The sequence below is a fragment of the Theobroma umbraticum genome, unplaced genomic scaffold (assembly GCF_002168275.2).
Source record: "Theobroma umbraticum cultivar Fairchild unplaced genomic scaffold, ASM216827v3 scaffold_130.0, whole genome shotgun sequence".
Lineage (NCBI taxonomy): Eukaryota > Viridiplantae > Streptophyta > Magnoliopsida > Malvales > Malvaceae > Theobroma > Theobroma umbraticum.
Genome location: NW_018397264.1, coordinates 737,541 through 761,765, shown reverse-complemented (window position 1 = coordinate 761,765; position 24,225 = coordinate 737,541). Strand labels below are relative to the sequence as shown.

The window sequence follows — 24,225 nt, the reverse complement described above, 5'->3', positions numbered from 1 at the left end:
GGCTTTTTCCTTATCTCCCAAATTCTATGACAAGGTTTGTCCCCAAGCTTTGCCGGCCATCCAGAAAATAGTGCAGGCTGCTGTCCACAGGGAGCGGCGAATGGGAGCGTCTTTACTTCGTCTGCATTTCCACGACTGCTTCGTTAATGTTCGTACATTCAATTCAAACCTTTTATCTTTGTCATTCATTAATTATGTTGTATTTTCTAAGTTTCATGCATTATGTTATTTCAGGGTTGTGACGGTTCGCTTCTTTTGGATTCTACATCTAATATGGAAAGCGAGAAAAATGCACGTGGAAATTTTAATTCTGTGAGAGGATTTGAAGTGGTAGACCAAATTAAGGCTGAGTGGTACACAGTTTGTGGACGCCCGGTTGTTCTTGTGCAGATATCTTTGGGCCGTGCTGAGGCCTCAGAGCGACTGCTGGTTCGATGATTGGGCGGGTTAAAAGTCAAACTCATTTTCACTATCAGAAATTTGTCCGTTGAATTTATAACAAGCATTTCTAATAAAATTTGCCATGGTTGCAGTTAGGAGGCCCATCATGGAAGGTTCGTTTGGGTAGGAGAGATTCAACCACAGCTAGCAGGACCCTAGCAGACGCTGTACTTCCATCTGCATCCATGGACCTCCCTGCATTGATCAACAACTTCAAGAATCAGGGCCTGAACCAAAGAGATCTTGTAGCTCTCTCTGGGGGCCACACCATTGGGCTGTCACAATGTTTTCTCTTTAGGAACAGAATTTACAATGCCACAAATATTGACCCTGCCTTTGCTAAAGAGCGAAGCGCAACTTGCCCTCGTGTCGGAGGCGACACTAACCTCGCTCCTTTGGACCCAACGCCTGCCCGCTTTGACACTGCATACTTCAAGAACTTGGTGAAGAAGAGGGGACTACTCACCTCAGATCAGGCGCTTTTCAGCGGTGGCTCAACTGATAAACTTGTTAAGACTTACAGCTTGAATCCTGATGCATTCGGGGATGATTTCGCTAAGTCTATGATTAAGATGGGGAACATTAAGCCTTTGACCGGAAAGCAAGGACAAATTCGGGTCAACTGCAGGAAGGTAAACTGATGAAGCTGTTTGTGCTTCGTTGCTCTCCAACTCCAATTTCTCTTCAATTTTTTTTTCTTAAATTAAGCATCGGTAATCTTCCGTACTTGTTGTTCAATAAGAGGTCTTAACTCTTCTATGGACCTTAAGAAATTTGTTTGATTCGTTGTTTTCAGTTCACAATTGTTCAGTTCAAGTGTAAAAAAATCTCTCTTGATTTTGTTAAGTGTATATTACATTGTCAACTACTTAACGTGTTGTCACCGTACTATTAATAAAAACAATCTCATCTTTTTTTACTGCATCACGGGTAGCGTGGAATTTCATTGTGATGTGATTTGTTCTTCCATGTTGTGTTCGGTTTTTAGAAATTGCTATTGCTGACTGATTGTCTACTTTGAGCACTATTCCTCCTGTTTGAGCAAAACCCAAATCATTTAGCACCTTCCTCAACCATAAAGCCTTGTTTACTGCTGAAGTGGCAGCTATATACTCAGCCACTGCAGACAAATATATATATATATAGAGAGAGAGAGAGAGAGGAACGATTTTTTTCAACTTTCAAAGATAGAGTGTTTCTAAAAATAATATTTTTTTAATTTTAATGGTTTTTAATCAATAGAAAAGATTTTTAGATAAAATTATCTTTAATGAAATCTTTTCATATTCAAGTGTACGGTGTTAAAAAAAATATTGTTACACGTCATGTTGAAAAAAAAATTATTATGAAATATTTTCATATTCAAGTGTACGGTGTTAAAAAAATATTGTTACACGTCATGTTGAAAAAAAAATTATTTTAACTCTAAGAGTTTATGTTCTAGTGAAATACAAAAGAGCAAGTTACACACCATGTTCAAAAACTATTGTCATGCATTATATATAAAAAAATTTTAATGCACGTTATTTTGAAAAAAAAAATGTTGTTGCATGTAAACATGTACAAAAACAAGCTGTTACATGTCATGCTATATTCAATAGATTTGCTACATGCCAAGTGTATTAGAGTTGTTCCATACAAACATAGCATGTAACAATTCTGGGCAATGTTCTAATTTACAGATTTCATTTCACTTATAACTTCAAACCATCAACTTTTGGGTTTTATGAATGTAAACCAATTATTAATTTTTCAAGAAAATTTTGTAGAAAAACAAGAACTTTGAAAAAAAAATTTTAAAAAAAAGATGAATAAAGTAAGGGATTTAGAGGAAAAAACTTTCTCTCACCTTCATTCAGATTTTTTTAGATATATATATAGTATAAAATATCAAAAACTACTAACCCGCAGATGCAGCCTCGAAAAACAAAAAATCTCAAAACATTGGTGGAGTGCATAACCAAAAACTTAATTTACTGTGCTTTACAATAACTAAAAATAATAGAAAAGAAAAACAAAATAACACTACAAGCCTAAACAAATGTTACTCACTTCAGTAGAAGATATTATACACCAAAGCTTCAGTAGTAAATGCTACACACCAAGGTCAAAACTTCAACACTAGATGTTACAAGCTAAGACCAAAGCTTCAACACTAGATGTTACACACCAAAGCTTCTTTCTTTTTATTGATGTTACATGCCAAGGCATGTTCTACTATACTTAAATCAATAAAAAACTCAACATCAATAAATTCAAAAACATGTTGTTACTCACCATGACATGCTATTTGGCCTGTGAATTGATGATGATATAGCGAGATGGCGAGAGATAGACAGAAATAGGGTTTTGTGAAGATAAACCAATAAACACAAAAACAAGTTGTTACTTGACATGTCATGCTCTTTGATCTTTAGATCGACAACAATATGACGACATGGTGAAAGATAGATAGAAAGAGATGGTGATTGTAGTAAAATCAAAGAAAGCTAGATAGTAAGGGAGACAAATAGGAAGCACAACAGACGAATGATGAGAGAGAGAGAAATTGAGAGCATTTAATTTGTCTAAAATAATTTTAAGGGCATTTTTGTCAAGTTATGATAAAAATTGGATAAAAACAATTAATTTTATTAAGGGCTATTTTTGAAATGGCTTTATGAGATTGGCTATTCCTCACAATTTCTTCATATACATATATATATATATATATATATATCCCTTGAGCTAAGCTAAATGATACTAGCATATGAGATTATGTACTTATATGTTTAGAAACCCTAATAAATAAATATCTATAAATTCTAATTTAATAAAATTCAAATAAAAAAGTAAAAATTATTGTGGTTGAAAGTTGAATACTAACCAATTTTTTCTTCTCTAGATCCCATAACCTGTAACTAAGTTCTTCATCATCATAACCAATAAGCACACACAAAGTGACTTTACTATCAAGCTTTGGCGTTTACTCTTTAGGTACATACTTAAATGTTTTACACTTAAAGACCTTTAAGTGTGAAATGAAGCTTTTTCTATCCACACCCTTTTTGCAATGTCAAAGCCCAAAAGAACTAATGGTGATCTATTGATTAGGTAGCAAGTTGTGCTAACCGCATCACCCCAAAATGACTTTGTAATTTAAGCATCCTTAACATGCATCTAACTTTCTCCATAATGGTATAGTTCATCCTTTTAACTACACCATTGTGTTGAGGTGTTTTAGTTATCTCTTCTCATGCCATATCCTATGCTTTGAACAATAATCCTCAAGGTCATTAGAAGTGTACTCACCACCATAGTTAGTACAAAGACAATTTTCTCATCCTTTCCACCGTGACATGAAATTTTTGAAAATATCACAGTCCTTGACTTTTGTTTTTAATAAGACACCCAAGTTTTTCACAAAGCAATATGAAAAAAAGTAACAAAGTATCACCACACATGTTAAAGTGAATTAATTTTAATATATTTTCTTTCATGTGAGAACATGTATGGAAAAAAGCATTAAACAACTTACCTTCAGGCCCTAACTGGCGATGCTCTTAATGATAACTAGGCAGGTAATACCTCTCTTCCACCACCATCAAACATCGAAAGCTATAAACTTTGTCATGGTTTCATTGAAAATGAGAATCTTCATTGGTTGGAGAAGTTTTTAATAGGTGTTAAACGAAATTCCTTAGAACAAGAAATAATTGTTCGTTAGCTGAAACAAAAGGGGTATAAAGAGATTAGTGTTAGAGGGCTTTTGGGCCTCCATTATTTCATATCCTTCAAAAAGGAATCATTGTATTTAAAAGGAAAAAAGAATGGGTGGAAATAATTGTCTGATTGGTTTGAGAACATTAAGCCTTGGAGTGTTAGCTTTAGTAGCCCTCTTCGGATGTGTCGGCTCTCATGGTTGAAGTCCTGTTACACACTTAGAACAAACATACCTTCCACAATATTGCAATGTTATGAGGTGATTCAGTCTATATAAGAAAGGAGACATTAAAACGTCAGTCATTTGAGAAAAGGAGACATTAAAATGGCATTCATTTGAGAAAGCCTCTTTGCTGATAACCACCAATGCTAATCACAGGATTAGAGAAGTTGTTCATCTAGTAATGAGCAGTTGTGTATGCATACTAAGAGTACAGGAATTTGAGCTTGATAGTTTCCTTGAATCACTAGGTTGGTCACGTTGGGAAGATTGCTCATCATCTTCTAATTCATCCATTTTCGAGGAGCCATCTGAAGATAAGGATGACATTCATGCTGGGTCGAAAAAAAAAATTTTTGGACAAAGATATGCAAATAGCCCAAGTTAATGAACACATTAATCCAATATTTGACTTTGTAGACTCGAACACGCCTGACCCAAATGAATGGAGATGCTTACCGTATGATGGTAAGGCTAGCCCATCTAACACCAATTTAAGCCTAGTACTTAATCTACCCAGGTACATATCAATAATCATGCTCTTCTAAGCATAATTTCATAGGTGAGAGGCTTTAGGTAAAAGACAACCTAGGGGTGGTAGTCGGAGGTGACCCAAACTCGACTGCCCAAGGGGTATTAAATGTCCTGTGTAGGTTATTTCTGAAGTATCAAAGAGACGATGATTAGAAAAGCAATAAGGTAGCCGTATGCCTGAACATCTGATCAATGGACTATAGGAGAAAAAAGTTAGGCATACTGAAACCCGTTAGTTTTAGTTTTTTTTTAGAAGAGATTTATTTATTTTATTTATTATTTATTATTATTTTTATTTAGGATTCAGGGGTGTAGGTGTCTACAGTATTATGCTTGCAAATGAAATTATCCACAGTGTAAAGAACAAGTTTTATAATAAAAAAGGAGTGGTATTGAAGCTCGACTTCGAGAAAGTTTTTGATTGTGTCAACTAGGACTTTCTACTTATGGCTATGAAGTATATGGGTTTTAGGTCTAATGGAGGTAGTGGATTCATGAATACATCTCTACAGTCAGGGTGTCAGTCCTTCTTAAGTAGTCAGTCACACCAGAATTTTCAATAATGTGTGGCTTGAGGCAAAATGACTCACTTTCTCTATTCCTCTTCATCATGGAAGTTGAGACCCTCCATCTTTTTTTGCAAGGGCTAAGCAAATGCAATACTTTCATGGGATCACCTTAACAAGATTAAGCCTCACGATCTCACATCTTCAGTTCGCTGACAACATAGTTATATTCTTGGAGCTAAGTACAAACAATGCTCTAAGCATTAAATGCCTTTTGCATTGCTTTGAGCTTCTTTTAAGCGTTAGTATCAACTTTGGGAATTCTTATGTCTATCCAATGGGAGTTGAGAACTTTGTTGCAATCAATATGGTGAATATTATGTGTTGCAATGTAGGTACTCTACCTTTCACCTATCTTGGGCTACCTCGCAAGGCAAACCCGAGAAGCTTAGCAACATGGGAGCCAAGTATTACTAAATTCATATCACAGTTGGCTATCTGAGAATGAAATTATCGTTCTTTTAAAAAAGGTTAGCTCTTATAGATTCAGTGTTTAATTCTTTTCCTCTTAATTATTTATCTATTTTTAAGCTCTAAAAGGTGTTATTGCAAAACTTGAGCAGCTTTGGCAATCATTTCTGTGGGAAAAAGGGATTGATAAAACAATTATCTCAAAGGTTAAATGGAGTATGGTGTGTAATCCTAAGAGGTTTATGGTGGTGGTGTTATGGTGGAAGAGGACACTTTATGGAGGGCATCTGATTTTGAAAAAATATTGAGAAGGAAAACCGAAATGACTTCCTCGGTATGCAACTAGTGGGGAATGTCCACAATATGGCGAAATATAATCAATCTGCCAACCACCAGTGATGTCCAAAATCTTATTGGCTTCGATGCTTGTATATGGTCTATTGGTAATGGCACTGAAGTTTACTTTTGGCTTGACAAATGGCTACTTGATGACCTTCTTTAAGCTTCCAAATACTCTCGACTCTTCTCTTTTGTAGTGGATAAGGAAGTTAGAGTAATAGATCACTGGAGATATGATTCTTGGTCTATTTCCTTTCGACGTTAATTATATTTTTGGGAAAATGATAGATAACAAGCTTTCAGCCAAACTTTTCACAATGACATTATTTTCAAATAAAAAGGATAAACTTGTGTGGAAGGATGACCCAAATGGACATTACTCAATCAAATCATTCTGCGCCCCGCTTAACTTGAGGAATTGTAGTTGCTCGGTATGGTTTTCTCTCACCTAGAAAATTCCCATTCCTCTTAAGGTGCAATGCTTTGTATGGTTGGCAATTCTAACCATTATTCTTAACAAAGCATTTCTCAAATCTAGAGGAGTCCCTTTTGAGGAAAATCAGTTAATATGCCCTTGGTGTAATGAGGTTGAGGAAACTTGCTCGAATATTTTACTATCCTGTAAATTTAGTTCGCTTGTGTGGTCTCTTGTTCTTAGTTGATAAGGGTAATTATGGGTTTCACAAACTCTGTCAGTGAGCATATTCGTATTTGGCTCAAAAGCTATATAGTGAGCCCATTTATATATAGTTGGAGAATGGTATGCGAGGCAACTCTACGGTCCTTATGGCTAGCAAGAAATGAAACTATTTTTATCGGCAAGCTATAAGAGAATCCTGAGATTCTGTTCATCACCAAAATATGCTTGTTATTTTGGATACAAGCTCATGAAGGGATAGAAGCATTAGATGAAATTGGGTGGTGGACAAAACCTTGGGTTATAGGTTTAAGGCATGAACCACTCCATTTTAGACTTCATAGGTCATGGCAAACACCCCTAGAAGGTGAATCTAAATTTAATGTCGATGGCTCAACTCAAGGAAAACCGGGGCCGGTTGGATGCGGTGATGTCCTAAGGGACTCTGAAATATATGTGCTTGGAATCCTTTTTTGTCCTTTAGGTGTTCAAGATTCCAATTGCCCAGAAATTATGGCCATCAAACAAGTCTTCCTTTTTTGATGCATCACCCTTGGCAAGTACTGCTAAACTCACTATCGAATCTGACTCTCAGATTGTTGTTTCTTGGGTTCACAATGTTGATAAAAGGTCATGGGATAAATAGGCCATTTTTAATCAAATTGATGTGCTGTTGCATTCACTTAGCAATGTGTCCATTGTCCACACCTTGTGTGAAGGTAACTCATTTATGGATACACTAGCTAAATATGGTGTTGATGCGATGTCTATGTTCACAGCGTGGTGGTAGCTAACTGTTACATATGTTTACTGCTTCAACCATATGTTTTTTATGGTATGTAACGTCAATAGGTTCCTTTGATTGTCAAATTTTGAACTGCTTTTTATTTGTTGATAATTTATCATAGGTGTAATCATGAAAGGTCATTTGGTCTTCTTTCATGCACTCTTCATCTTAATCAATAAAATCTTATTGTGGTTTAGCAAAAAAAAAATGTATGGAAAGAACCTCGATGATAGTTACCAAATAAACAAGATCACAAGAATTTAAAGACATACCTTTGCCCGAAGGATTGAGGGATTGCTTCATAAAAACTTGCAACCTTTTCTCACTCATGTTTCCCAACCTCCTTGGCGAAAAGTTTACTGAAGCATCATCCTTTACTACATTTATTTAACCACTGCATAATTTTAACCAAGCGTCGTACATGGAATAATACAGTTTTCCTTTTGCAACTAGTATAAACACCTTAAGAAGATTCCATATCTGCCTTTTTTTTTTTACTAACTTATATCTTTCCTTCTCAAGGACATTCACCGCTAGCAAGTTCACCCTTAATTTTGAATGTCTCACATCCTTCACTGTTAACGTTCAACAAGTACTTATTTCCACATCAGTATCACTAATTCCTATAATCTGCGACATTTTTATTTCTCGTTTTAGTATGCCCAAAGTCTCCTACATTGTAATCATGAACCATTTTTTAGGAATATATGATATGTTGCACAAGTGTTAACTATCCATTCAATACCTTGGTGATCAATATGGTTGCAATCACCATGTCCGCAAACCCAAGTAACTGTATCATCATCAGAATTCACGGTTGCTACATTGCTATCATTTGAACTCTTCTTACCTTTATCCATATTTTATCTCATGCCTCAAAATCTTACTCTGCTTGATGTAACCAACTTTGCCAAAATAGTGGCACGTCACCTAGTCCCCTCGACTTTGGCCGATTCTGGAACTTACTATGACTTTTAAAGTATTTGCCTATGTTCTTAGTTTTGCTCTTGTTCTTTGTGACAAAAGCTTGATGAGTCCCATATTCAATATCCTTTCACCTTGCTTCTTCATTAAACATATTGTCCTTATCCATTCCTAAGGTCAACATGCCATTTAAAGCCAAATTACTAATAGTTACAACCAATGTTTCCTAACTAACTGACAAATAACTCAGAAGAAACAATGATTGTGATTCATCATCTAGGTTAATTTCCATAATAATAAGCTGAGTCACCAAACTTAAAAGTCACTCAAGTGATCAACGATTGATTGTCCCTCTTTGTATTCCAAATTAAAAGGTTTTTTAACCGCAAAAGCTTTATTTTTGGCAATCTTCTTATATAGTGCAGTTAGCTTTACCCAAACACTATGGGCATTTGTCTCCTCTGCTACATGATGAAAAAAAAGTGATATCAACCCATTTTCTAATGGTCTATGATGAAAAAAAAAAAAACTCATTTTCTAATGGTGGCCAACATCTTTTTGCCTAACCTTTTTTAATCATCACCAAACATATCCTTTGGCTTAACAAAATCACCTCATACCGGATCAAACAAATCCTTACAACATAAATGATCTTCCATCATTGGTTTCCAAATTGATTAATATCAAGTTTTCAATTTCATCATGGAACCCGAATCACCTTTCAAGAATTTTTTTTTTGAAAGGACCACCCTTCATGATTTAAAGTGGTAACATACTCTAATAACAATTGTTGGGCCTCAAGCAATAAATAACACAATACCATAATATCCATGGTAAACATATAGCACAAATCAAGCCAACGATGACCACAAGATAATAAATTCAAGCCAATTAATAAAAAAAAAATTGACAAGTATTGTACGTATCAGCTAAAAAATAAATAACATCAAATATACATGGAAAACCCTCCAATGTAGAAGGAAAAACCATGGGATAAACCTAATAAAATCCACTATAAAAGAAATAAGCAAACTTACAAAGTTTAATATCTTAAACATTTTAGCACAAAGCTTAAGATTCACAACAATTGGAATAATATAGTGAAATTTCCTCTATAAGAATCCCAATTCTACTATCAAAGAAACCTAATTGCTAAATAAGCTTATCTCTCTCTTACCCTTTCTACAGAGCAAGAAAAGAATTTTTTTTCTACAATTAGTTGTACCTTACATGTTCACCAAGCTTATTACACTAGTCGACTGTCCATTAGGAAAAAGAAAAGAAAACCTTATCATGGCCTTAATTTCCAATAAAACAAGCAAAATGGGGCTAGACCCCATGTTGTCCATTGACCAAATAAACATAATAGACACAAGCCAAAGTATGTTACCATCCATTCCCCATGGTCACTCTTGAAATTTCTTACTACTTGCATATTTAGCTATGTATCTTGCCTTCAACTCGTCCCAAAGTTATTTTGTATTAACCTCATTCTAATACGCATCCAACAATGCATTTGACGCTTCATTAATAATGTGTTCCATGCAAATATAATCATCATTATCCCATTTTTGCCTTAAACGAATCCAGTTCATAGATTCTTCTTCATTTTCTTCTGGTCTTGGTGTAGTTAGAACATAGACAACCTTTGTATACCAGCAGATAAAATTCCTTCCTTTAAAGCGATATAATTTGACAATATTAGTAACCATCTCTTTTAAGGAAGCCATTTTAGTTGAATTCCAAATACAAGGAAATCAGCTTTAAAATTGTTGGAACAATGGGTTGTTAGAATTCAAAGAGAACTTGTAAAATTGACCTCAATGTGTGCTATAATAGTCACTATCTTTAACTATCATTTCGCCTAAAGCATTTGATATGCAAAAAGGAATGTTCAAATACCCTTGAAAATATAATAAAGTTAACATCTAACTTCGTCTTACAATTACAAAATTAGATTACTAGACACGACTTAAAAGTTATAGAATTGTCATGACCTTATAAACTTACTTTTTGCAGTAAGTAGATTATAAAGAATTTAAATATTTTAGTAAACAATATGAACTCAAAATATTTATATGCTTTTGTCTAAATTTTTTAGTCATTTCATATCTCAAAGTGGTTGCTAGCAAGTTTCTATATAAACTTGTAAGTGTCTCTTTGTTAAGGAAATAATATTTTATTAAAATACCTTTTGTCTTTGGATATGCACAACCTTTAATTTATAAAACATAACTTTTATAATAGAGATATTTTTTCAATAATCACATAATTAAGTAATTATGGAGATAACCTTTCATTTTGAAAGTATATCAACAAACGATGAGAATGTCATTCTCTCTTGTTATATTCTCAAAAATATTGAAAACAATCCTAATACAATACACAACCTAAGTGAAGAGTTAGAGAAGTAATCAGATCAACCTAAAAGATATTTTCTTTATTTATTTAATGAAACCACGCGATACTTGTTGGTGAATAGGACAGGAGCTGGGGCACAAATTGTTTGTTCTCGCACGAAATGGACCCACGCTATGTCCACATCGATCATTACTCTTAATGATTCGTTGTACATTCCAAAATCTTGTCATGTTGCAATGTCACATCAAGCAAATAAAATAGTATTAAATTAAACATTTACCTTTATTAAATTTTAATAGAATGGAGGGTCCTCAATCATTAATTAGTTTTTTATTTTAAAAAAATAAAAATATTTGAATTCAATTTTTAAAATATATAAAATATTATATTTATTAATTAATCCAAATACTCAAATGCTAAAATTTTAATATTTAATAATCTAGCATAAGGGTAAAGCTAATAATAATATGTTAGCATATAGATAAATACTCTGTTCGTTTTTTTGTCTTTTTTTATTTTCAGAAGATTAAGACATAAAATTTGAATTTAATGTATTTTATATTAAAATTTGAAAGTTTTTTATAATGTAAATATCTAATACTTTTTAATAAGAAAAATAAAAAAATCATAAAAAATAAATTTATAATGTAAAAAAGTAAAAATATTAGGTATTTGAAAAAAAAAATATTTTGAAACATTTTGAAAAGATAAATAAAGAAGAAAAAGACGAAAGAGTATTTTGATTTTTCTCGTTTGTTTCTCTTTGTAGGACACTCCACAATCTAATCATATGGAAAAAAAATAATTTGGGGTCATAATCCCTTTGAATTGATTGATTCAATCCCTCCCACCACAGCTTTCGTGATATCTTTGCCCACTCAGGCCGTTCTCCCTTGTCCACCTATCACCTCAAAAATTGCCATTTCGGCACATACGATTCCAGCCATTGCTCGCACATCGAGACCTCCAAACAAATGATGGGGCAAGTTGCCCAGCCTTCGGTCCTACGTCGGTTCTTCCTTACGGAGCCCGTGGCCCCACCCAGTCCTTTGTTTTTATGTGTTCTCTCGATCATCAGATTCAGATCCAAGCCACCAACAATTCCCATCTGGAGAATTCCCTTTTCTTTTCTTGTTCTAAATTCTCATCTTATTTTTTTTTTAATTTTTACAAATTTTACTAAATTCTCCAATTCATTACTTGTTAATATAAGAATATTACCTTTAGAATATTTTATATTTGAAGTAGTGAAGAATTCTTTAAAAATGTGGTTAAATGCCAAATATTTTTGTGAGAATGCAATAAAATTTATCGAAGGCCAGTTATTGCTTAACCTGAACTCCTTATGATCTCCATCGAAACTGAAGGACATAAACCTTTTTCATATATATACTTGCTTAAACAATACACATTATTCAACAGAATATGGGAATTTTAAGACCAGTGGCTGTTGTTACAACGCTTTCTACCATTCTCCTATCTATTTTATGGAGGGCAACTTTAGATTTAGCTCAGGAAACATTTCTTCAATGTCTCTTAGAGAATTCTCTCCGTTCCCATCCCATCTCTGCAGCAATCTACACTCCTCAGTCCTCCTCATATTCATCTGTTTTGGAATCTTACATTAGAAACCTTCGATTCAATGAGACCTCAACCCCAAAGCCATTCCTTATTCTCACTGCATCGCACGAGTCCCACATCCAAGCTGCCGTTCTTTGTGCCAAAAAGCAAGATATTCAGATGAAAGTTCGGAGTGGAGGCCATGACTACGAGGGGTTATCTTACGTATCTACTGTTCCATTCTTTGTCCTAGACATGTTCAATCTTCGATCTGTCGATGTAGATATAGGAAATGAGACTGCTTGGGTTCAGACAGGAGCAACTCTTGGTGAAGTTTATTACAGAATTGCTGAGAGGAGCAATATTCATGGCTTCCCAGCTGGTGTTTGCCCCACAGTTGGTGTTGGCGGTCACCTTAGTGGAGCTGGCTATGGTAATATGATGAGAAAGTACGGCGTTTCTGCCGATAACATTATCGATGCACAGTTTATCGATGCTAATGGCAGACTTCTTGACAGAAAATCTATGGGTGAAGAACTTTTTTGGGCCATTAGAGGAGGAGGAGGAGCGAGCTTCGGTGTCATTCTTGCATATAAAATTAAGTTGGTTCGTGTTCCGCAAAAAGTCACTTCGTTTCAGGTTGAAAGAACACTGGAAGAAAATGCAACGGACATTGTTGACCAATGGCAACACGTTGCAGATAAGTTGCCTGAAGAGCTCTTCATCAGACTTGCCTTGGATGTCGTAAACAGCAGTCGAAGCGGTGAAAAGACAGTAAGGGCTTCATTCATTTCCTTGTTTCTTGGAGATTCTGAGACACTCCTTTCCATCATGAATGAGAGGTTTCCCAAGTTGGGTTTAAGTAAATCTGATTGCATTGAGACTAGCTGGGTTCGATCCGTCCTTTTTTGGGCCGACATACCCATCGAGACAAAGATCGATGTTTTGCTGGATCGAACTCCTCAAACATTGGTTTCCTTGAAGAGGAAATCAGATTATGTGAAAGAACCAATTCCCAAGGCTGGTTTGGAGGGGATTTGGAAGAGAATGATTGAACTGCAGGTGCCAAAAATGTTCTTTAATCCTTATGGTGGAAAGATGGCGGAAATTCCATCAACAAAAATTCCATTCCCCCACAGAGCAGGAAACCTATGGAAGATTCAGTATTTAGCAAATTGGAATGAATCGGGAATTGAAGCAGCAAATCATCATATAGGTTTGACAAGGAAGCTTTACGATTACATGACTCCTTTCGTGTCCAGGAACCCAAGGGAAGCATATCTCAACTACAGAGATGTTGACTTGGGCACCAGCTACAATGGAAAGCCTGTCTACTCGGAGGGAAGAGTTTATGGGATCAGGTATTTTAAGGGTAATTTCGATAGATTAGTGCAGATTAAGAGCAAGGTTGATCCTAGTAATTTCTTTAGAAATGAACAGAGCATCCCAGTTCTTCCATATCAAGAGAATAGGGATGATCAATGATGACAGGTAATAACTTTTTTATTGGCGGTTACTATCATCTCTTAATTTTCTGTTGATATACAATGTGTACAACTTGTCGTGAAACAAAAATCTAGGTAAGATATAAAATGCATTGCTATTTCAGCAGCCAAAGTCTGCTGCTTGTGGTCGCTGCTTTGCTTATTCTGGCTTTTGGAGCTGCTGGACTGCTAAGTCTTTTGATTAGCTGGTTTTTGTGAAGGCGCTGTAAGATTCTTCAAACTTGTTTCTGATCTTTGACTTGGATGACCATGGATTTATAAGTCCTGCTTTTTGTTTTTGGAACTTTTTTGTTCTGGTGTTTCAGGCTTTTCCTTTGAGGCTGTGTAGTTTAGGTTCGTTAGGACTGATAAGCGGATCTTTTGTTGCTTATGCACAGCTTTTCTCGCTTCCAAAGCTGTTCTTATGCCATAAGGAGTCTTTCACCAAATTGGTTTAAGACTTGTAATGGCATTCATGCTTTGGCGCTTTCCATAAAACTCACTTTTCACAAAAAAAAATGTTTCTTGGAGTTTCTACGTTGAGTGTTTTATGTTGATGGTGACTTGCGGGAGACAACCCTTCTCCAGGACTCTCTTTGTTGTCTCATTCTTTGGTTGTAAGAGAATTTCTGGCTCATCACTGTTTTGGACGCTCTTGGTTTGTCTTCTTATGTCTCTTGGACTATCGGTTCTCAGCAGCTCAGATGGGATTTGTTTTCTGTTTTTCCTGGTCCAGCTGTTGTTTTGTCTGGCTTTTTGTATGTGCTTCCTGCTTTCTTTTCTCGCTCGCAAAAGGACGGAAGAAAGTTGGCTCCGCTGGTTTGCTTCTCTTCTTTGATCAATGCCTGGAAGTCTTGAAACATTTTCCTGTAGCTGTATATTCTGAGAGGTCCCTTCTTTTGTGATGTCCCTCTTTTGATTGATAGTGTCGAAGTGCAACAATGTTTAATGTTCCACTTGTGTGCTGCTGGGGATTCTCAGTCTCTTGTGCTCATCGCCTAGGTTCCAAGTCGTCGGTGTGTCCTGAAGGTTAAGGTTGTGATGATCCTTTGTGCCTGGTGTTTGTTGGGGTGTCTAGCTTTCTTCTTCTCTCTCTGCTGGATTGGTGTGATGCTCTCCGTGGTTGAGGAGGCATGTGACTGTAGCTTTTTGAGGTGCTGGCTTGATGTCCTTGATTGCTTAGGTGTCTCTTGGGGTGCTTCTTCTTTTGCCGGTCCGAGCTTTTCGTTTTGACGCTTGTGGCTTGTGTTTATGTGGTGCATTTAACTTCGTGCAGGCTGCCTTTCTTTGGCTGTGGAGCTAAATGCTCCCCTACGCGTAGATTTGTGTTTTGACGTTTTGTCCTGGTAAGCTACTTGTCTATTGAGTAGCAGGCCGCTTGGGAAAATGTGCGGTTTTTGTTTCCCCCACCAACCTTTCTGTCATGAGTCTTTTGCAAACAAGCATAGGACGCAGGCCCTTTGGGAAACTGTACAGCTTGTGTTTCCCCCACCAACGTTTATGCCATGAGAGTCTTTTGCAAACAAGCATAAGACTCGAAATGACACGTTAGTGTTGAGATCAACAAAATACACTTTCCTACCATATATACTCTCTTTTAGAAGAAAGAAAAAATAGGCAGAAAATTGAGTTTAAAATTATGCGGCACCAATAGCTCAATTTGCAAAAAAAAAAATTCAAAAATTAATAATATATTCTTATTAGCACATGTTTTTATTTTTATGATTTGATTCTTTATCTAGATTCCCAACTGGTGACATCGAAACTGTTGAGTTTGAGTGCTAACTTATGGGTGTCCATAACTTATGTGTATTTATTTTTTAATTATTTATAAAATTTTAAATTTATATATTTATGAAATTCACGGATAGTTAACTTAAAATGTATAAAATGTAAACAAAAGGAAATTTTTTAAAAAAATTTATAATTCATGAAAAGCAAGTGAACCGATATTTAACTTTTCTTCTGATCTGTACCGTTAACTTTGAGAGCTCATTATTATCGTTTTTATGTGAGGATTGAAATACAAATTTCAACCTTTTGCTGCCTGCCATTAAACTCGTTTCGTATGTTTTTGGAAAAAGTATACAGAGTTCAACGTCATATATTATTTTGGCAGCCTCGTGTCTCTCAAACTGCGAAAAGAGGTGCATGTTCCTCGTTGCTTGCCTGAATGGGCAAGGCTTTTGAGTGCGTAAACAAAAGCTCCTAAGAACCAGTCCAAAATTAATGATCATGCAGCTCAAAGTAATTCTAACTATGTACCTATAAATACCGACACCCACCACTCCAATACTCACAATAGAAACCAAGTAAATTTAAGTCTAGTTACTCCTCATGCCTTCGCACACTAATTTCCTTCTTCATGCCTTTGTCCGGTTGGCCATTGCAACCACGGCTCTTTCACAAAGATCTCCCAAAGTCTATGACAAGGTTTGTCCCCAAGCTTTGCCAACCATCAAGAAAACAGTGCAGGCTGCTGCCCGCAGGGAGCTTCTTTACTTCGTCTGCATTTCCACGATTGCTTCGTTAATGTACGTAAATTCAATTCAAACCTTTTATCTTTCTCATTGATTTATTAAGTTGTATTTTCTAAGTTTCATGCATTATGTTATTGCAGAGTTGTGACGGTTCACTTCTTTCGGATTCTACGTCTACTATGGACAGCGAGAAAAATGCACATGGAAACTTTAATTCTGTGAGAGGATTTGAAGTGGTAGACCAAATTATGGCTGAAGTATACAGATTTTGTGGACGCCCGGTCGTTTCTTGTGCAGATATCTTGGCTGTTGCAGCTCGAGATTCTGTAGTTGCGGTAAAGTCAAACTCATTTTCATTATCAGAAATTTGTCAGTTGAATTCATAACATGCATTTCTAATAAAACTGGTCATGGTTGCAGCTAGGAGGCCCGTCATGGAAGCTTCATTTGGGTAGGAGAGATTCGACCACAGCTAGCAGGACCTTAGCAGACACTGCACTTCCATCTGCATCCGTGGAGCTCCCTGCATGGATCAACAACTTCAATAATCAGGGCCTGAACCAAAGAGATCTTGTAGCTCTCTGGTGGCCACACCATTGGGCTGTCACAATGTTCTATCTTTAGGAACAGAATTTACAATGCCACAATTGCTAATGAGCGCAGAGCAACTTGCCCACGTGTCGGAGGCGACACTAACCTCTCTCCTTTTGACCCTACGCCTGCACGCTTTGACACTGCATACATCAAAAACTTGGTGTGGAAGAGGGGACTACTCACCTCAGATCAGGCACTTTTCAACGGTGGCTCAACTGATAAACTTGTAAAGTTTTACTGCTTGAACCCCGACGCTTTCTGGGATGATTTGCTAAGTCTATGATTAAGATGGGGAACATTAAGCCCTTAACCGGAAAGCAAGGACAAATTCGTGTCAACTGCAGGAAGGTAAACTGATGAAGCTGCTGTGCTCTGCTGCTCTCCAACTCCTATTTCTCAATCAATATTGTTTTCTTAAATTAAGCATTGGTGATCTTTGTATTTGTTGTTGAATAAGAAGTCTTGACTCTTTTATGGACCTTTAAAAAATTGTTTGATTCGTTGTATTCAGTTCACAATTGTTCAGGTCAAGTGTAGAAAAAACTCTTGATTTTAGTTATTGTGTCTCCTCATATAATCTCACTATTATTAATATTAGAGTTAAACTGAAGGTAGCTAGTTGGTTAGACACAACCAAATAATATTATAGTTTTATTTTCCGAAATTAGTTTAAATCAAATTATTTCGATCGTGGCTGATCATGTTTATATTTCCCCAAAAAAAGAAAAGCTAAAGTCTGTAGATGAGTTTCTGCTTTTCGCTCTCTCTTATCCACAATTCTGTGTCCGTGGACATTAGATACAATTAAAGCATGATTTCCAGAGTTAGAGAATGCCAAAGTCCGTCATCAATGGCGTCATCATGAGGACTTCTCAGTATATGGTATGCATTAGTTTTATGTGCATGTTCATGCTCAGCCCTCTTTACATTACTATGATAAATACATGGGCTATGTGTGGAAGAAGAAATCAGTACTTAGGAGACAATCTTTCCCAACTCCTAAATTGTCTATATGTATGTATGTATGTATGTATGTATGGTGCAAAGAAGAACACAAAGCAAAGTAGAATAAGTGATTGAAATTAGGATTTATAGGATACGTTCAGCATAAATATCTATAAATTGTAATTTAATAAGATTTAAATTACAGAATATAAAAGTTTGATCGTCGAACCAAGTTAATTAATCAAAGTACTTGTAAGTAATTGATGAAGAGTCCATCAGCCTCACAGGACATTTCACAGCAGCTGTTAGCCCATTTGGAGGCTGTGATCTAAAATATCAAGTGGGCTTTTAGGGTGTCAAGCACAATTAAAATATTTTATTTTTCTTTTGATTTTTTGTCCTCGAGAAATTAGGAAAACAAAGAAGTCCCAGCGGCGGTCAAAAGAAAGAGTCAAACTGGCACCTGTTTAAGCAATTCTGTTGGCCACAGCGGGAGAAAGGAAACACTAAAAAGGAAAACCAAAGAACAAAACAGAAAGCCCACTGAAAAAACAGAGACAAATGCTCCCCCCATTTTCAACAAAACATAAAACCATGGAAGAGGAAGAACACCGTTGCTTTTCTTTCTTTCAAAAAGTCCACCATCTTCGTATATTTAAAGCCAACTCGGAGTTACCTGAGCACAACAGAACCAAAGCAGCGGCAGCTTTTCGCGATTCTTGATGATGATTATGTTGAGATATCTGAGAAGAGGAATGTCAACTTCCACCAGGGTCAGGGCCCTTCGGCGGTCATGGTGGGACCATGTCACTCCAGCTCCTAAGGACCCCATCAATGCTGTCACTGAGGCTTTTCTTGCTGACCCTTGTCCTTACAAGATTAATCTTGGAGTGGTAATTCTTTTTCTTGTCCCCCTTTTGGCATTATAGAAAGATTTAGTAGGAGTAATAAGAATAACTCTGGGAGTTTTCAGGGAGCATACAGGGATGATGATGGGAAACCCCTCGTGCTTCAATGCGTTAGAGAAGCGGAAGGCAAGATTGCGGCTACCAATTTCTTGTGAGTTTCATTTTCATCATGTTTCTTAATTTGTTTGCTTTTTTTTTTCTTTTCCCAATATTTGATTTAATTCTATTAGAACTTAAATATAAAAGGTTACTCTTCCTTATCATCTTAAATCTTGAAATAATTGATTCTTTTTACTCATTCATCTAATTCTCATATGTTAGAAACTTAAATAAAATTTTAGTTCTTCCCTATCAGATATTGGTGCTAATTTTTTATTGGTATCTCTATAATAAATTGAAATGATGCCAAATTTCGTTGAATGCCCCTGACTTCAGTATTTGATGCATCTGTTCAAAGCTGCATTAGCAATGAGATTTTGATATAGTAACTTTTTTCCTTTTGTACTTTTCAGATTGAGCTCATTAAGTGTTCGAAAATTCCAGTTCTTTTGTTAGAAAATATCCTGAATTTCTTGACCTTCGGTTTCAAAATCCTACATTGATAGTAAAAAGCTTCCTACCCTTTCTTGAAATGTTCTTGCTAATTTATTGTTGGTAAACTTGCTCTTCATCCTAAGTTTATATAAATTCTTTTCTTACCATTTGGCAGAAAAGTATGAGTTCATTGTCTTTATACGTCTTCTAATCTCCTGAGATGTATTTGCAGGGAGCCAACATGTGCTGCACTTGGCTCAAAATTGGTTGAGGAGAGTGCAAAATTGGTTTATGGAGAGGATTCGGATGTTATAAAAGAAGGGAGGTTTGCTGGAGTTCAGGCTCTCTCTGGAACTGGTGCATGTCGTTTATTTGCTGAGTTCCAGAGACGATTCTACCCTCATTCAAGAATATATTTGCCTGATCCAACTTGGTCCAAGTAAGTTATCTTATTATTTCTCATTTCTTATTGTTTATTACAAAGAGAATTATGCAAAAGTTATTTGCGGTTTAAGTTCCTTTGCTTCGCATGGTTCTCCCCCTGTACCTGTGCTTAAATCATACTTTATTCCCATTCTGCAGTCACCACAACATTTGGAGAGATGCTCAAGTTCCAGTAAGAACCTTTCACTACTACCATCCTGATTCCAAGGGTTTAAACTTTGTGGCACTCATGGATGATGTCAAGGTATAATGATCCACCCCCTTCCCCGTCCCCAAATGGACTCCAGGGCAATTATAATATATTTTCAACAAAAATATGTCCCATACATTCATAATACCATCAATCAGTTACACATTGGCATGTTTCTCACCTATGTATCATTCCGGCAAAGTCAGAGACAAACCTTTTCCAGTCAAGCATGAAAGGGCTACCCTGAGAAATTTTTTCTTTTGCTATAACTTCTCCAGAACATTGCAAGTGATATGCTGACCTACATATATACATATTCAAAACACATTCACATACAATGAAGAAGTTAAGACTATGTTAAATGCTTAATGCACGTCTAAATGGACAAAGTTACTAGTTATGCAAACACATTTTCATTTTTGCTGCCACTAGCTTGGATTCTATGCAACACTACAATATTGCATACTTGGATGCTAGATCTGTGAAATACTGTTAAATGTCTCAACCATGACCTGAAATCAATTATTGACTGCTTTTATTTTACTTTATTTGATGGTTCTTGTAGAATGCACCCAATGGTTCTTTCTTCTTACTTCATCCTTGTGCCCATAACCCTACTGGGGTTGACCCTATTGATGAGCAGTGGCAAGAAATCTCAACTCTGTTCAAGGTAATGGCGACAGTTATATTACATTTGTCTCTTATATCATTACTGCTTTTATAATTTTTCCTTGACTCATTTTTAGGTAAAGAACCATTTTCCCTTCTTTGACATGGCTTATCAAGGTTTTGCAAGTGGAGATCTAGAGAGGGATGCCCGAGCAATTAGAATTTTCCTTGACGATGGCCATCTAATAGGTTGTGCCCAATCTTTTGCAAAGAACATGGCATTGTATGGGCACCGAGTGGGTTGTCTCAGGTCAGCAAATGTTCTTCATTTTTGTTTATAGTTGGATGTATATATTTTTACTTCTTAACCTTCGTACACAGCATGTGCTTATCTTTCTCTATCTGTGTTTTAATACTCTGAGTACCATTGGATTCAAATGTGCTTTGTTTCCATATAGAGACCACTCATTACAGTCCAAAAATCATCATGCTGCGATTCAATTGATTAGAAATTAGGGCTTACTACTCATAGGTATTCATCCTAGTCAATCTTGAGACTGTAGATTCTGATTTGCTAGGGCTTATAAGCATGTATGAGTATACTACCATTAATCAAGAGAAGCTGTAACATGTCTGCTAATTAATAAATAAAGAGAGCAGTTGATGCTTATTGTAACCAAATATATCAATGGTAATGAATTGTACATTAGAAGGGCTTAAGTTTTCAACAATGATTTTGTATTCTCTTGTGTCCTTATTGTTCTTCAATGATCTTACCTGGCATTTATGATTGTTTCAGTCTTCTCTGTGACAACAAAATCCAAGCAGTTGCTATCAAGAGCCAGCTGCAGCAGATTGCTAACACAATATATGGCAGTCCACCTATTCATGGAATGCTAGCAGTCACCAAAATCTTGAGTGATCCAGACATTAAATCCATTTGGCTCAAAGAGGTGAAGGTATATTTTTCAAGTTTCTCTTTCCTGTTACACTGTCTCTTTACTTCAATTTTCATTATTACATGTATTAGGACAATTGGTCTGATGCACCTTTTAATCATATCTACCTGTTACAAGGACATGGCAACTCGTGTTCAAAGAATGAGAGCTACTCTAAAGGAAGCTCTTGAGAAATTAGGTTCTCCCCTCAATTGGCAACACATAACTAACCAGGTCAGTAATGGAATTAGATGTTTCCTTGGTGCTGTTTCAAGTGTAGAGAAAAATGTATTTCAACAGATAGTCACATGTATTTTGCATTTTAAGTCATCAAATATTCAAAATTGCAGGTTGGAATGTTTTGTTTCTCTGGCTTAACTCCTGATGAGGTGGATCGACTTGCGAAGGACTTTCATATATACATGACATATGATGGACGCATAAGGTATAGTTATCATGTCATCATTGGTTTAATTCATGAAGATTTAGACCATGTAACAGTCCCCAGATATGGTAGTAATACGACCTGATCCAAACTTTATTCATATGGCAAATGGCAGCATGGCCGGAGTGACTACAAAGAATGTTGATTATTTAGCAAATGCTATTCATGAAGTCACTGCATTTGATCAGGATGGGAAGATATTTTATACCGTCTGCGCATAGAAGGTTAATACTGACAAGATATATGGTTAGCAGAATCTGAATCCTGCTATTTTGGTGTATTTTTTTGATGGCATCATGGTTATCTCCAAGAGTTTAGGCTGGTTTCTTATACTTGGAAGTTTCTCTTGGACAAACCAGGATAGGATAGGTCTCTGTCAAAGTCTATTTGAGCAGATTGATGTGTAAATTTACAGTTTCATCTGAAGGTTGATGCCACAGAAGTCTTAAACAAAAAGATTTGAGACTAGGAATGGCATACTAGCGCTGATGCTAAAACTGCCTTTCAAACAAAAAATGCTGACAGCTGCTTAACTTCCCTTGATTATAAAACTGATTTCCTTGCATTAAACAATCTCCAAAAAAGTTAGGGAAACGAATTTATAGCATATGATGTGGGTAATTGGAACTTTATAGCATATGAATGCCCCTAATACGGATGCTATTTTCATTATTTTCCACAAAATATAAACTTTTTCTAAGTGCAACGTACAGGTTATGCTCTGTTATATATAGAAAGTTGATTACATCTTATTTAATTATAAAAGGAGATGCTATTTACCCTAAAGGAAATGCAATAAACTCCTAAAATATGCACATCGCTAAAATTGAAGCCATTTGTAGTGAAACGCCAAGGTATTAAATCGTCATACGTATGTTGTTAATTAAAAGATTGAGAAACAAATTTAGTGACGAATTTGCCGAACTCGTTTCTTCTCCTTTGCCTTATCTATGTACGCTAAATACTATCGTTTGCTTTGAAAGCATGAGGCATTCATGATTCAAAACAATATAATCATGATACCAAAAATGCTTTCACCCAAAGTTTCGAGCTATCAGTCTTGAAGATAAGAGAGGCTTTAGTTTGAGAATAAGTTTTAATCCTCCACCTTGAATACCAAATCCCCTTTTAGCCTTCTCAAGAAAAACAAAATAGAAAAAATGATTAGAGGTTGCTGTTTGTACTACGCCAAGCTTGCTCTGCGAGCTTTGTAGCAGCCTTGAATCACTGAAAGTACCAATATTGATGATATTAGCTGCTTCTGAAGAGAGCTAGCTACACTGTTGAACTTGATTAGAAAAGGCCATATAGCCTGTACAAAATGGATTCTAGGTATATCAGCCGAACAAGCAGTTATTTCTGTATAAAATATCCGATACAGATAATGGCCCACCCTCACATGGAAGCATCCGCCGTGGACAAGCCCAGGTCACTAGCTGCAAAACTGCCGACAACTTGGCGTAAAGAATAAGTGTTGGTTGTTCTGGGCTCGCTTATTTACTTTTTCTTTTCTTAGCTTTGAATGAAAGGTCTAGGAATGAGATATCTTTTACTACATTTTTCTTTGTTCTCATCTTCTTTGGATAGTCTTTTGTGTTTGCTGACTTCTTTAGATACAGTCACAAAAGGAATACCCTACTCTTTCTACAAAGATTATCAATGTATTGGACTCACTTTAATTTGCCATACCATTTTGTCTTACATCTCATTCAAGTCTAATTGTCTTACAATGAAAAGAGGCTCTCTCTATCTAATTCAATATATGAGCTTTTAGCCTATAGAGAGTTGATAATATATATATATATACATGGGCAAACCATGCTTTTCCTTAAAACATTCTTTGCTTAAGTTCATTGTGGCATTTTCCTTAGCTTGGCAGGTTACGGACGTAAAAAGCTAGGTTTCCCCAATCTATTTTGGAACTACTATTGTTTTAGGCGAGTGTGAAATGAAAGAAGGGAATGCAACAGATGGTGATTGACTCTTTATACACACAACAAACGTGCATATATTGATGAAAAGGTTGAAGCAGGTGAAAAAATTTATGTGGTTACTGACTAATTAGAAACCAACACGAGGTTTCCTCCCCTCCAAAATGCGACAAAATTTCTACACTCTAGTCGAAGGCAGTGCCGAAAGATTCCAAAAAGATCAGAAACCCAAATTAAATAT

At 36.0% G+C, this 24,225-nt stretch overlaps 3 protein-coding genes and 1 pseudogene across 8 annotated transcripts in view; all 4 read left to right on the top strand.

Annotated features, from left to right (window-relative positions):
- LOC110421162 (peroxidase RIP1-like) overlaps positions 1–1,365 on the top strand; it is a 1,439-nt gene extending 74 nt beyond the window's left edge. The window contains exons 1-3 of the mRNA XM_021434660.2: positions 1–148; positions 235–429; positions 534–1,365. The exon at positions 1–148 is cut by the window's left edge and continues 74 nt beyond it. Coding sequence (XP_021290335.1) covers positions 1–148; positions 235–429; positions 534–1,082 — 892 coding nt within the window. The 3' untranslated portion in view covers positions 1,083–1,365. The remainder of the gene's footprint in view (positions 149–234; positions 430–533) is intronic.
- Positions 1,366–12,028: 10,663 nt separating this feature from the next.
- Positions 12,029–16,231, top strand: LOC110421160 (berberine bridge enzyme-like 8). 5 transcript variants are annotated; one of them, XR_002445627.2, is made up of 2 exons: positions 12,029–14,192; positions 14,293–16,231. XR_002445627.2 is itself a non-coding variant. In XM_021434658.2 (2 exons), the coding sequence occupies exon 1, from the start codon at positions 12,348–12,350 to the stop codon at positions 13,965–13,967; it is 1,620 nt and encodes a 539-aa protein (XP_021290333.1). In that variant the 5' UTR covers positions 12,029–12,347; the 3' UTR covers positions 13,968–13,973; positions 14,095–16,231. The 5 variants fall into 5 exon arrangements, 2 of the variants coding, with proteins under 2 accessions (XP_021290333.1, XP_021290331.1); XR_002445628.2 differs by having other exon boundaries at positions 12,029–15,120; positions 15,243–16,231; XR_016351578.1 differs by having other exon boundaries at positions 12,029–15,161; positions 15,243–16,231.
- A 72-nt stretch (positions 16,232–16,303) lies between these two features.
- Positions 16,304–17,458, top strand: LOC110421161 (peroxidase RIP1-like; annotated as a pseudogene). Its single transcript, XR_016351579.1, has 3 exons — positions 16,304–16,500; positions 16,587–16,781; positions 16,867–17,458. The product of XR_016351579.1 is annotated as a peroxidase RIP1-like (transcript).
- A 1,054-nt stretch (positions 17,459–18,512) lies between these two features.
- LOC110421845 (aspartate aminotransferase, mitochondrial-like) lies at positions 18,513–22,509 on the top strand. The gene is made up of 10 exons (XM_021435533.2): positions 18,513–18,878; positions 18,959–19,044; positions 19,660–19,866; positions 20,010–20,115; positions 20,627–20,731; positions 20,808–20,980; positions 21,470–21,629; positions 21,747–21,842; positions 21,959–22,053; positions 22,169–22,509. Exons 1-10 carry the CDS (start codon positions 18,708–18,710, stop codon positions 22,272–22,274), a joined length of 1,305 nt encoding a protein of 434 aa, XP_021291208.2. The 5' UTR covers positions 18,513–18,707; the 3' UTR covers positions 22,275–22,509.
- Positions 22,510–24,225: the final 1,716 nt, after the last annotated feature.

Excerpts from the sequence above, each read along its gene's own strand:
- LOC110421160 (XM_021434658.2), top strand. The coding sequence starts at position 12,348 with ATGGGAATTTTAAGACCAGTGGCTGTTGTTACAACGCTTTCTACCATT.
- LOC110421845 (XM_021435533.2), top strand. The coding sequence starts at position 18,708 with ATGATGATTATGTTGAGATATCTGAGAAGAGGAATGTCAACTTCCACC. Across the intron at positions 20,116-20,626 it reads CACTCATGGATGATGTCAAG|AATGCACCCAATGGTTCTTT; the intron begins GTATAATGATCC and ends TGGTTCTTGTAG. Across the intron at positions 20,981-21,469 it reads CACCGAGTGGGTTGTCTCAG|TCTTCTCTGTGACAACAAAA; the intron begins GTCAGCAAATGT and ends TGATTGTTTCAG.